The 12,544-nt window shown below is 40.9% G+C and overlaps 2 protein-coding genes across 2 annotated transcripts; both read left to right on the plus strand.

Moving 5' to 3' along the window:
* Positions 1 to 1,848: 1,848 nt before the first annotated feature.
* Positions 1,849 to 6,331, plus strand: LOC111567861 (trace amine-associated receptor 1-like). Its single transcript, XM_023269218.1, has 3 exons — positions 1,849 to 2,000; positions 5,434 to 5,669; positions 5,742 to 6,331. The coding sequence occupies exons 1-3, from the start codon at positions 1,849 to 1,851 to the stop codon at positions 6,329 to 6,331; spliced, it is 978 nt and encodes a 325-aa protein (XP_023124986.1).
* A 3,070-nt stretch (positions 6,332 to 9,401) lies between these two features.
* On the plus strand, positions 9,402 to 10,789 carry LOC111567874 (trace amine-associated receptor 1-like). The gene has a single exon (XM_023269236.3). The coding sequence runs from the start codon at positions 9,402 to 9,404 to the stop codon at positions 10,389 to 10,391; it is 990 nt and encodes a 329-aa protein (XP_023125004.3). The 3' UTR covers positions 10,392 to 10,789.
* The last annotated feature ends 1,755 nt before the right edge of the window (positions 10,790 to 12,544 follow it).

Raw genomic sequence — 12,544 nt, forward strand, 5'->3', positions numbered from 1 at the left:
TCTGTAAATAAAACTTGTAATATCTCAGAAAGTATAGCAGCACAAACGAAAATTTTAACGGCACAAATCAGCACAAACGAAGCACTAAAAAATTAGACCAGTCTTGTTCATTTTGGAGCAAGCTGGGGGGATGATGACCTCTGAATGACCTAAAAAATAATCTTTAATATCTCAAAAACTGTAGCAGCACAAACGAAAATTTTAACGGCACAAATCAGCACAAATGAAGCACTAACCACTCAGCCTGTTTGCTTGGATTTTTTCCGTGGGTGGGGGGTCAGCTTCACGGAGCTCTGTTCTGTCAGTCATCTGAGGTGACTGATCCCTGCTGCCTTTGTTATAAGTAGAAATTATTACCAAAATGGATATTATCAATATTATGTTATTATGATATAATTATAACACAATACTATAGATACATAGATAGATAGATAGATAGATAGATAGACTATAGATAGATAGACTATAGATAGATAGATAGATAGATAGATAGATAGATAGATAGATAGACAGATAGATAGATAGATACTTTATTAATCCTGAGGGAAATTCACGCATTCAAGCATATCACATTCCTAGCATGTCAAATACTGCCAATTTGTCAAAGCTGCCAGAGCTGGAGACTCCTCCAAAAAATTCCTCATTGCATGATGGGGCACAGATGAGGAACAGCTGAATTTCAGTGATTCTGATTGGCTGTTATTGTTGTATACAGGCTAGTTGAAAACCATGTCTGAAGTCTGAAATGCTAATATACTTTGGTTTCTTATTAGAGAGAGTATAATGGGACACTCCTCAAATTATGACAGGTCCGAATCAGAAGCTGCCATGTCACAAGGGGGTGGGGCCTTGAAATATGGGGTCCAATTACAGACTGCCACGTCATAGAGGTCCTCTCTTAACCACACCTCATTCGCCATATTTGTAGTTTTTTTTAAAGGAAATAATGAATTTAAAAATGATCATTTAAAATAAATGATTTACAAATAAAATTCCTATGCTATGGTCATCCAATGAGGTGTGAGGGGAAGGGTTAATGAGAACCAATGAGAAGAGGAGTACGGGAAGTGGGCCTATACAGGCCACACGGTACCTTTGAATAGAACTCACCATGGCTCAGAGAATGTTGGATGTCATGGGGTATGCGGTTCCCTGAGTGAGCAATGGCAAAGCTGAGGTCCTGCACTGCTGGTGCTGGTGGTGCTGCTGCTGCTGGTGGTGCTGCTGGTGTTGGTGCTGGTGGTGCTGCTGATGGTGCTGCTGGTGGTGCTGCTGGAGGTGCTGCTGGTACTGGTGGTGTTGGTGCTGGTGGTGCTGCTGATGGTACTGCTGGTGCTGGTGGTGCTGCTGATGGTGCTGCTGGTGCTGGTGGTGGTGCTGCTGGTGGTGGTGCTGGTGCTGATGGTGCTGCTGGTGCTGGTGGTGCTGCTGGTGCTGGTGGTGCTGCTGGTGCTGATGGTGCTGCTGGTGCTGGTGGTGGTGCTGCTGCTGCTGGTGGTAGTGCTGGTGCTGGTTGTGCTGCTGCTGGTGGTGCTGCTGGTGCTGGTGGTGGTGGTGCTGGTGCTGATGGTGCTGCTGGTGCTGGTGGTGGTGGTGCTGGTGCTGATGGTGCTGCTGGTGCTGGTGGTGGTGCTGGTGCTGATGGTGCTGCTGGTGGTGGTGGTGGTGCTGGTGGTGGTGCTGGTGCTGATGGTGCTGCTGGTGCTGGTGGTGGTGCTGGTGCTGATGGTGCTGCTGGTGCTGGTGGTGGTGGTGCTGGTGCTGATGGTGCTGCTGGTGCTGGTGGTGGTGGTGCTGGTGGTGGTGCTGGTGGTGGTGCTGATGTTGGTTCTGGTGTTGCTGGTACTGATGGTGGTGCTGGTGCTGGTGGTGCCTGTGTTGGTGCTGGTGGTGGTGGTGGTGGTGGTGCTGGTTCTGGTGCTGTTCCTCCTGCTAACCCTAACCCTGTCGCTGCTGCCAATTATCCGGGAAGAGCTGGCTCAGGACTTCCTGTATAGAGGGTAGGTATGCTAGGTACCGGAGAGCTGGTGATCTCCATCAACTCCTCCTGTGAGTCAGCAGAACCAAAGAGCCTTCTGGAACGTGGGTACCATGCTGGCTGCACTGTGGTGGGTGTTAGATGCTTCTGGGGCTGCTGTTGCTGCTGGTTGACTGTGCCCATGTTGATCAGGGGGCAGGTTTCCTGGTTTCCTGGCTCTGTGATCATCTCTTCAACTGACCATTTTTATAATGCAAAGGGTTGGGTGGTGATGATGTAATGGACATAAAACAAGTGTCGCTGAGAAGTAGCAGGTGCGATCTCAGAATGACGAAGTTTTTTTTACAGCTAGGGTATCCCTTCAATTCTGACAGTTTGAGAAAAGCGTAGTGATCTTTTCTCTATCCTTCTCCATCCACTCAATCCATGCACCCAACGGCAAGACCAGTACATTTAAAAAAAAAGCAGTGGTGCACCGCAGGCCGTTTTTGTTTATAGTGGCTGTTAAATTCAATAAATTCCTCAGCTGAAAGATCCTGAGCAAGTTGTCTGTGTAGTTTCTCATTCATCCAGGTCATGGTTATCCAAAGTTGTTTAAATCAATCCAACTGGACTTTAAGAAGGTTCCTTGAAGACGTTTCACCTCTCATCCAAGAGGCTTCTTCAGTTCTGGTGGTGGTTGATGTTGCCTCAGCTTATAACCTCTGTGAGGTGTGGTCAGTGTTATTCACATTCCAACGACCATTGCCAAGGCCCACCTGGCTCCTCAACGGTGGTCGTTGGGAGCCAGGGAGTGACAACGGGGGTCGTTGAAATGCGAGTTTCACTGAGCCCTCGTATGCTAATGGTGGTCGTTAGCATGAGCCACCTCACCTGAGTCATTCTGCTGAGTAGTTCTTTTGGGGAGTTTTGAAAGGACCTGATTGTAAAATGGCGAAAGATGATGTCGCAGACCACCCCCCCTTTTCAGAGATGGCTTCTCCACTTTGACATGGATGGCTTCTTTCACGCCTCTCTCAAACCATCTGTCCTCCCTGTCCAAAATCTGAACATCGGTGTCCTGAAATGAGTGTCCCTCTTCCTTGAGGTGAAGGAAGACCGCTGAATCCTGTCCTGAGGAACTGGCTCTTCTGTGTTGAGCCATACGCTTGTTAAGTGGCTGTTTGGTTTTCTACTATGTAGAGATCTGAGCATTCCTCGCTGCATTTAACTGCATACACCAGGTTGCTCTTCTGACTGTGTGGTGTGGGGTCTTTTGGGTGGACCATTCTTTGTCTGAGGGTGTTATTTGGCTTAAAAAGACAGGGATCTGGTGTTTGTTCAAGATCCTCCTCAGTTTTTCAGACAGTCCAGATACATACAGGATCACTATGTTGTTTCGCCTGTTCTTCCTGAGCAAGTTGTACATGCCCTTCCAAAACACAAGTTTAATGAGCAAAAATGCAAAAATGGAACCAGTGAACAGAACCAGAAACTGTAAAACAGATACAAATGGTTGGACTTTCCAACACACAGTTTGATTAAGAGAATTGGCTAAATCTAAGCTTAAAATTGTGATGTTTCATCCAAATTGCTTTACTTTACATGTATTATTTGAAAATTCACCAAAAGTAAACCATTCACCAAATTGACCAGAAGTTTAAGTCTGAACTGCATTCTGTGTTTACACAGAGCAGATCAGAGGAAAAAAAGAGAGGACAATAAAACTTGATTGATTAAACAAATGCAGCACCGTAGTAGAGTCATAATCTTAGAATCTATGACCATCTTGTTCCTACCTACCAATGTTTTCTCGATTTTCATGTCAGGGTCAGGATGACCCCAAAACTCTCCCATAACCAGTCAGTGGATTGAGAGAATTTATGGGAAATGATCCCCCATTCATCTTTCTAGGTCATCTAGTACCAAACCTGCTGTTTTTAATGTTTTACCAAGATGACGTCGGCTGCCATTTTGGATATAGAGGTCAGGATGATCACAAAATTCTACAATAACCATGTCACTGGATTTTTCATGTGGCAATTAGTTGAAAATGACACCTTGTGTGTGTTTCTTGCTCACCTGGTGTCAGAGAAACTGTATTTTCTGTATTCCAAGATGGAGTTGGGGGCCATTTATAAAACTGGGCACTAGCAGAATCAGCTGTCACTTTCCAGAGGCACATCGGTGCTAATTTTCCTCTAAAATGGTCCTGATTGTCAAATCCACAGGGAAAAAAGGTAGGAGCAAGATGGTAATAGATTTGAAGATTAGAACCCTACTATGGCGAAAAAACTCTATACAGAAGAGCAAGTTGTTGAAGATACATTCAGCATGGTGAAACATCTTTGTAGAGTTGATGTGTTGTGAAATGTGAAACGCCTTGTTAGTAAAGATTGTAAAAATGGAAATACTTATACATCCATAGCATGTACAGTCGTCTTTTTTTACCAGTTGTGGTAACATCTGTGTGCACTTGGAAAACAACAACCCTAAAATAGGGAGAGGAAAAAATAACCTCCGACAGAACCAGGCTCAGGGAAGGCGGCTGTCTACCCCGACTGGTTGGGATGAGGAAGATAGCAGGATAGCAGATTGAATTTTTACACAATGTAAACTGAATACAATCATTTTTATTATTTTTAAGACTAATTTGTCCATTCTGATACCCATATCTTTCATATCTTTCCCTATGGTTGTTGTCCCTATATTGAGAACAGTTTTTTTTTTTACTATTCAGCTTTTGTTTGGTTTTACTTTTTCCACAGAGCCGCATGACTTTATCTTGCAGTGAAAAATGAGCCCATAGAGAGTAAAAATGTAAAATGCCAGAAACTGCTAGCTGTTCGGTGTTCAACAACACAAATGGACTCATGTTAGTAATAGATAGGCAAGCATAAACAACCCCCGAAAGCTTTAATCATCTTGAATTACGTAAAAACAAGTTAATTAAATGACACTGAATTACAGCATGAGTCATATTATTTAATAGCCAAACCTCACATATCTCACCACAGTCAAAATTAGATTTTATTACACACACACGCACACACACACGCACACGCACACGCACACGCACACACACTCTACATTACTCATCATGTTGTGTTTTTGTATACCGACATTTGATTGGATGACCACAGTTTGTATTAGTTATAATAATGAGGCAGGAATTGAGAATTACGAAGCCCAAACATCGTCCACAGTGTCTCAGGACACAGCATTGCTCTTGCATGAATTAAACCTATGTACCAGCAGGTAAGCAGAAAAACTGAAACTTTATTTTTAAGGAAATTGAGTTGTGTGGTTGGACATAAACTGTAACTTGCATTAAATGTCTTTTATGGTTTTTTCTAACATTGCATATTGATATTGCAGGAAAGCATGGATCCAGAGTTGACTTTCAATAGCAGTTATGTTGTTAGTGCCATACATCCCTGCTATGAATCAAACAATGCGTCTTACTTCTTTACAAGCAACCCTTCCATAATATGTGTGTTGTTATATATGTTTCTTGGTTCACTGTCTGTGGTCACAATATGTGGAAACCTTCTTGTAATCATCTCCATCATTTATTTCAAACAGCTCCACAACCCTACAAACTACCTCATCCTCTCTCTGGCAGTGGCTGACTTACTTGTAGGACTTTTGGTTTTTCCTTTCAGCATGGTGTTCACTGTCACCTCATGCTGGTACTATGAAGGTTTGTTTTGTAAAGTGCGAGGCAGCTTTGATGTCACCCTGAGCACGTCTTCTATTCTGAACTTGTGCTGTATTTCTATTGACAGATACTATGCAGTGTGTCAGCCTCTGTCTTACAGAAGTAAAATGAATTCTCGTGTTGTCATTGTGATGATCCTGGTGAGCTGGGGAGTCGCTGCTCTAATTGGAATTGGCATCATAGTTGCAGGTTTTAATCAGGGAAAATGTGAAGACAGTTGTCTAATTGATGCTCTAATATCAACCACTCTGGCATGTATTTTCTCCTTCTATATCCCAGTCATAATTATGCTCAGCATTTATCTCAAAATTTTCCTGGTTGCACAGAAACAAGTAAACAGCATCCAGAACACAATAAAGTCTGGAGAATGTGTTAGTAAGATGGAGAGAAAGGCCACTAAAACTCTAGCTACAGTTATGGGGGTTTTCTTGTTATGTTGGACTCCTTACTTTCTTTGTATCATCTTTCAGCCTTTGACATATGATGTAACACCGATTGCTGTGATTGAAACACTCAACTGGCTCACACTGTCCAATTCGATGCTGAATCCATTCATTTATGCTTTCTTCTACAGCTGGTTCAGATCAGCTTTCAGAATGATCATTTCTGGAAAAATATTTCAAAATGATATTACGAACTCCAGACTTCTTTGACGTGTTTCCTTGAATGCTGAGTTTAATTTGATAGAAATGATGAAAGTGAAACAATACTGACACAAACACAATAATATGTATTGCAACACTTTACGGTGAAAAAATTGTTTAATTTCAGCACAATTACAAATGCAGCTAAAAGATGGGACCTGAAAATACATTAATTAGCCTACATGTGTGTATGTGTGATTACACAGGGCAATAATCATGATTAGTAAAGTCAGTGAGTCTGTATAACCCTATATGACTGAAATCTAAGCATTTTCCTGTTATTTCTGACCACTTGAGAAACAACAATGTCTATTGTATTTTAGTAAATGACATTCCAATTACTAAAACTTGTTCATGACAAAATTTATAATCAATTTTTGTCATTTTGGGATTGATGATTTTCCTTGGGGGTTGCACAGTGGTTTGATGGTTAGCACTATTGCCTCACAGCTAGAAGATCCCCGGTTTATGTCCCAGCCTTCCTGGGATCTTCCTGCATGGAGTCTCCATGTTCTTCTGTACATGTGTAGGTTTTCTCCAGGTTCTCCAGCTTCCTCCCGAAGTCCAGAAACACGCTGAGGTTAATTGGTGATTCTATATTGTCTGTAGGTGTGAATGTGAGTGTGATTGTTTGTCTCTATGTGTAGCCCTGAGATAGACTGTTACCTGTCCAGGTGTCTCCTGCCTTCACCCTCAGTCAGCTGGGATAGACTCCAGCGCCCATGACCCTGATGATGGATGGATGGATGGATGGATATATAATGGATGATGGATAGATAATGGATGGATGAATGGATGATTTTCCTTTAGCTCTGGCTAAATGCTCTTTGGGATGATCCTGAAAATTCCTCTGTGGAGGAAATTTCCTGAAATGTGAAATGATTGACCAAAACTTCTGTTAAAGTTCTTACCAAGTCTCCACTTACATGCTCTAACAAATGTAATTATGTAACTAGGATTGTTTTACAGAATTCATTGTTGTGGTAAAACTGCTATAAATCCTATGACATGAAAAAAATAATACAAGAAACACAAGGAAAAAAAACTATTGCAACAAAGGGAAAATCAGAATGTATCCAGCATCTGTCTCAAAGGGAAATGCAAAATGAAAAGAGACAGCTCATGTGTAGTACAACATCCACCATAAACTGTTTGATCGAAAAGTTCTACAAGTGTAACTTGGGGAATTCTTCTCAACACATCAGAAACTGTAAAAAGTGAACCTTACATACATTATATTGGCAAAAGTATTGGCTCATCCATCCAAATAATCAGAATCAGGTGTTCCAATCACTTCCATGGCCACAGGTGTATAAAATCAAGCACCTAGGCTGCAGACTGCTTTTACAAACATTTGTGAAAGAATGACTCGCTCTCAGGAGCTCAGTGAATTCCAGCATGGAACTGTGATAGGATGCCACCTGTGCAACAAATCCAGTCGTGACATTTCCTGGCTCCTAAATATTCCACAGTCAACTGTCAGCTGTATTATAAGAAAGTGGAAGTGTGTAGGAACGACAGCAACTCTGCCACCAAGTGGTAGGACACGTAAACTGACGGAGCGGGGTCAGTGGATGCTGAGGAGCATAGTGCAAAGAGGTGGCCAACTTTCTGCAGAGTCAATCTCTACAGACCTTCAAACTTCATGTGGCCTTCAGATTAGCTCCAGAACAGTGCTTCAGCAGAGAGCTTCATGGAATGGGTTTCCATGGCCCAGCAGCTGCATCCAAGCCATACATCACCAAGTGCAATGCAAAGCGTGGGATGCAGTGGTGTAAAGCAGCCACCACTGGACTCTAGAGCAGTGGAGACACCTTCTCTGGAGTGACCAATCACGCTTCTCCATCTGGCAATCTGATGGACCAGTCTGGGTTTGGTGGTTGTCAGGAGAACCATACTTGTGGGACTGCATTGTGTCAAGTGTAAAGTTTGGTGGAGGGGGGATTATGGTGTGGGCTTGTTTTTCAGGAGCTGGGCTTGGACCCTTAGTTCCAGTGAAAGGAACTCTGAATGCTTCAGCATACCAAGACATTTTGGACAATTCCATGCTCCCAACTTTGTGGGAACAGTTTGGAGCTGGTCCCTTCCTCTTCCAACATGACTGTGCACCAGTGCACAAAGCAAGGTCCATAAAGACATGGATGACAGAGTCTGGTGTGGATGAACTTGACTGGCCTGCACAGAGTCCTGACCTCAACCCCATAGAACACCTTTGGGATGAATTAGAGTGGAGACTGAGAGCCAGACCTTCTGGTCCAACATCAGTGTGTGACCTCACAAATGTGCTTCTGGAAGAATGGTCAAAAATTCCCATAAACACACTCCTAAACCTTGTGGACAGCCTTCCCAGAAGAGTTGAAGCTGTTCTAGCTGCAAAGGGTGGACCCACGTCATATTGAACCCTATGGATTAGGAACGGGATGTCACTTACCTTCATATGCCAGTCAAGGCAGGTGAGCGAATACTTTTGGCAATATAGTTTATGTTGAACAAGAAGATTTGTGAATTGGAACCCTATTCTTAATAAGATCTACTTACAAAACACACGTGCTGGAAACAACAACCTGCTCAGCACCTGAAAACACATAAATATGTCATGTATCTGCAAAATCTTAAAATATCGGTAACTGATTATGAATGCATGAGTATAAATAAATGCTAACCAATGAGCATTCAAAATGAGGATTTAAATTTTTGTACTTATGCAGCTCAGTCGCACTGTTAACATTATATTAGGAACACATGCGCACACAGTTGCTGTATAGTTACCCCTCATGTTGTATTTTTGAATGCCTTCACTTGATTGGATGACACAGTTTGTGTTAAATATGGTAATGAGGTAGGAATTTAGAAATACCAAATCCAAACGTTTGGCTGAGTGACTCAGCGTCACAGGTCATGCAACACTGATCTCTTGCATGAACTAAGGCACCAATGTAATGTACCTATATAGGTAAGGAAAAAACTTGAAAATGATTTTCTTTAGATTGTTAAACTGCTGTGCTTGTACATAAACTATATGATGAACTAAATATCTTTGACATGTTCCTATTGTCATAGATTGATATTGCAGGAAAGCATGGATCCAGAGTTGACTTTCAATAGCAGTTATGTTGTTAGTGCCATACATCCCTGCTATGAATCAAACAATGCGTCTTACTTCTTTACAAGCAACCCTTCCATAATATGTGTGTTGTTATATATGTTTCTTGGTTCACTGTCTGTGGTCACAATATGTGGAAACCTTCTTGTAATCATCTCCATCATTTATTTCAAACAGCTCCACAACCCTACAAACTACCTCATCCTCTCTCTGGCAGTGGCTGACTTACTTGTAGGAGTTTTGGTTTTTCCTTTCAGCATGGTGTTCACTGTCACCTTTTGTCTGTATCATGAGGATTTTATGTGTAAAATGCGCGACAGCTTTGATGTGTCGCTGTGCACATCTTCTATTCTGAACTTGTGCTGCATTTCCATAGACAGATACTATGCAGTGTGTCAGCCTCTGACATACAGAACTACAATAACTGCTCATGTTACTGTGATTATGATTCTGGTGAGCTGGGGTGTTTCTGCTTTTGTAGCAGTTGGTATCATAACTGCAGGATTCAGCCAAGGTACATGTGAAGAAACATGTACTGTTGATATTATAATGGCAAACATTATGGGACCTGTTTTCTCATTTTACCTTCCAGCGATCATCATGCTCAGTATTTATCTCAGAATTTTCCTGGTTGCACAGAAACAAGTAAACAGCATCCAGAACACAACAAAATCTGGAGCAGCTGTCAGTAGGATGGAGAGAAAGGCCACTAAAACTCTAGCTATAGTTATGGGGGTTTTCCTCTTATGTTTGACACCTTACTTTCTTTGTATTGGTTTGCAGCTTTTTGCTTCTCATTCTACACCGGTCCCTGTGATTGAAACACTCAACTGGCTCACACTGTCCAATTCGATGCTGAATCCATTCATTTATGCTTTCTTCTACAGCTGGTTCAGATCAGCTTTCAGAATGATCATTTCTGGAAAAATATTTCAGGAAGATCTTTCCAACTCACAACTAGTGTGATTATTTCACATTTTGCTAAAATGCTTAAATATGCATTCCAGCAAAATGTATATACTTAAAATATATCTGTTTAAACAATAGATATATTTTCCCACGTCACAAATACAGGTCCTTAACCATTACAATACTTTGGAGTGACTATATAAACCATCATATCTATTTTTCTGAAAAGCACTGTTTTAATGCATTGTTTAAAGAACAGCAGGGTTCAGTGACCCAGGAAACTTCATCTGATCATGTTAGAAATGTGGCTGCAAGCACTGATATTAAGTTTTATTTCAAATAACATGCAGTTTTTTAGAATACACTTTCCTGGAAATGGGAAATAGCGTGAATTGTGGATTCCTGGGAATCCTGTTTCCAGAATTAAACATTGTTCAGAAAGTTTTAGTCCATGATGTTCAATCTGGTGTGAACCCTCTGCTTTTGATTTAAACGGTGACTGTCAGAAATTGAGTAATACACATTTTATAGTGCACCAGTTGTTGTGTATTAGCTATAGTGTATCAATAATAAACAGATGTGGAAGAAGCACTATGGTCTTGTATTTGTAGATGAAAATAATGCACAATGATAATAATATTATTATTTATATTTTACTTAAATAAAAGAAAGCTGAAAAAGTATTTGCATCAATATGTACTTTAAGTACCAAAAGTAAAAGTAATAATTTTTCTGTTATATTATTATTCAGCAGTAATGTAACAGAATAATGTATATTACTTGATAATAATTGTCAATGTTTAGAACTTTAATGTTGAAGCTGGGATAATCGTGTCCTCCAAAGTTTCATCCTAATCTGTATCAGTACATCATCATTTTTTTGGCATTTTATTTTTATTAAACTAAACCTACAAAGTATCATAAATTATCAAACAAATGTAGTAAAGTAGAATATTTGCCTCTGAAATACAGTGGAGTAGAATTTTAAAGGAGTAGAGAAACAAAATGTTCCATAAAAATAAAAGTAACTCAAAACTGTACTGAAGTACACTAAAGTGAATGTGTGTAGCTGCTTTCCCCTACTGACAAGGCCAGCCTTTGAAACTGAGCTGACGCTGTGCAGTTTTTATTAAACATGTCCAAAGTGTTAACTTCCACCTAAACACAGCGACGACCTGCAGTTTCCCTGCACATGCTGTTGAGGTTCAATAGACTGGACATCATATGTATCTCACAGTGAACAAAGCAAAGCAGCATACAAATAAATAAATACTCATCATTCCCAGAATGAGACTAAACTGATTTTGGTAACAGCAGAATAGCTGAGGAAGCATTTGCTTTCAGGAAGACAGGTTTATCTGAAGGAAGCTATGGTTCACGCAGAATCTTTCATCAGCTGTTTAGAGGGGAAAACCTGTCATAAATACATAGTTGCATTGACACTTTGATGGTTGTTTTTTGCAGACGACAAATATTCTCCGTCATAAAAGAGAACTCAGCTTCTCACAGACATGTATTTGCAGCAATGCAAAACTGTATTATGTGGAAGCAGCTTACAAATATGAAGATCGACTGCTTTTTAATTTGTCTCTGCAGTGTGATACAGATTCCTGACATTCTCTGTCTGACATTTACACAATAATTATGGCACCGTGTCATGCCGTTGTTGGCTGTCAGCATGTCATATCACTTTTGTTTTTACTCAGTTGTTCTTGTTTTGTTCCAACTTGTAACTCCATGGGAAATATTTTACATGTAAACATTACACAGCTGCCTGGTGGCAGATTAGTTGGTGCTCTTACGGTGCACCTTGGGGAGAAGTAGAGATCTGTGTACCAACAGAGCAGAATGTACCAACAGAGTCATTCACACCTTTAATGGGAGAGGTGTTAGGTTGCATAATATCAATGCATCAGACCGTAAACAAACTGCAGAGATCACACCATTAAGTTGAGATGATTAGATTTTTTTGAACAATTAATACTGTTAAAACCTTTTTCACATTTGAGTGATAGACTGAAACAGAGTGACATTTGTGGCAATGTGAGCTTCACCATATGCAGGTCTGACATAACTCTGGATCCTTACTGGGTGCTATGCAATTACACACACAAAACCATAAAGAAAAAAGTTCAACACTTGGGTCGTGAAGTTGTGCAGTCATCCTTTGATTTGAGATCCCTAACAATAGATTTGTCTCTCAAATATTG

This window comes from Amphiprion ocellaris, chromosome 12 (genome assembly GCF_022539595.1).
Source record: "Amphiprion ocellaris isolate individual 3 ecotype Okinawa chromosome 12, ASM2253959v1, whole genome shotgun sequence".
Lineage (NCBI taxonomy): Eukaryota > Metazoa > Chordata > Actinopteri > Pomacentridae > Amphiprion > Amphiprion ocellaris.

Excerpts from the sequence above, each read along its gene's own strand:
- LOC111567861 (XM_023269218.1), top strand. The coding sequence starts at position 1,849 with ATGGTGGTGCTGGTGCTGGTGGTGCCTGTGTTGGTGCTGGTGGTGGTG. Across the intron at positions 2,001-5,433 it reads CAGGACTTCCTGTATAGAGG|CAACCCTTCCATAATATGTG; the intron begins GTAGGTATGCTA and ends CTTCTTTACAAG. Across the intron at positions 5,670-5,741 it reads GTACTATGAAGGTTTGTTTT|ACAGATACTATGCAGTGTGT; the intron begins GTAAAGTGCGAG and ends GTATTTCTATTG.
- LOC111567874 (XM_023269236.3), top strand. The coding sequence starts at position 9,402 with ATGGATCCAGAGTTGACTTTCAATAGCAGTTATGTTGTTAGTGCCATA.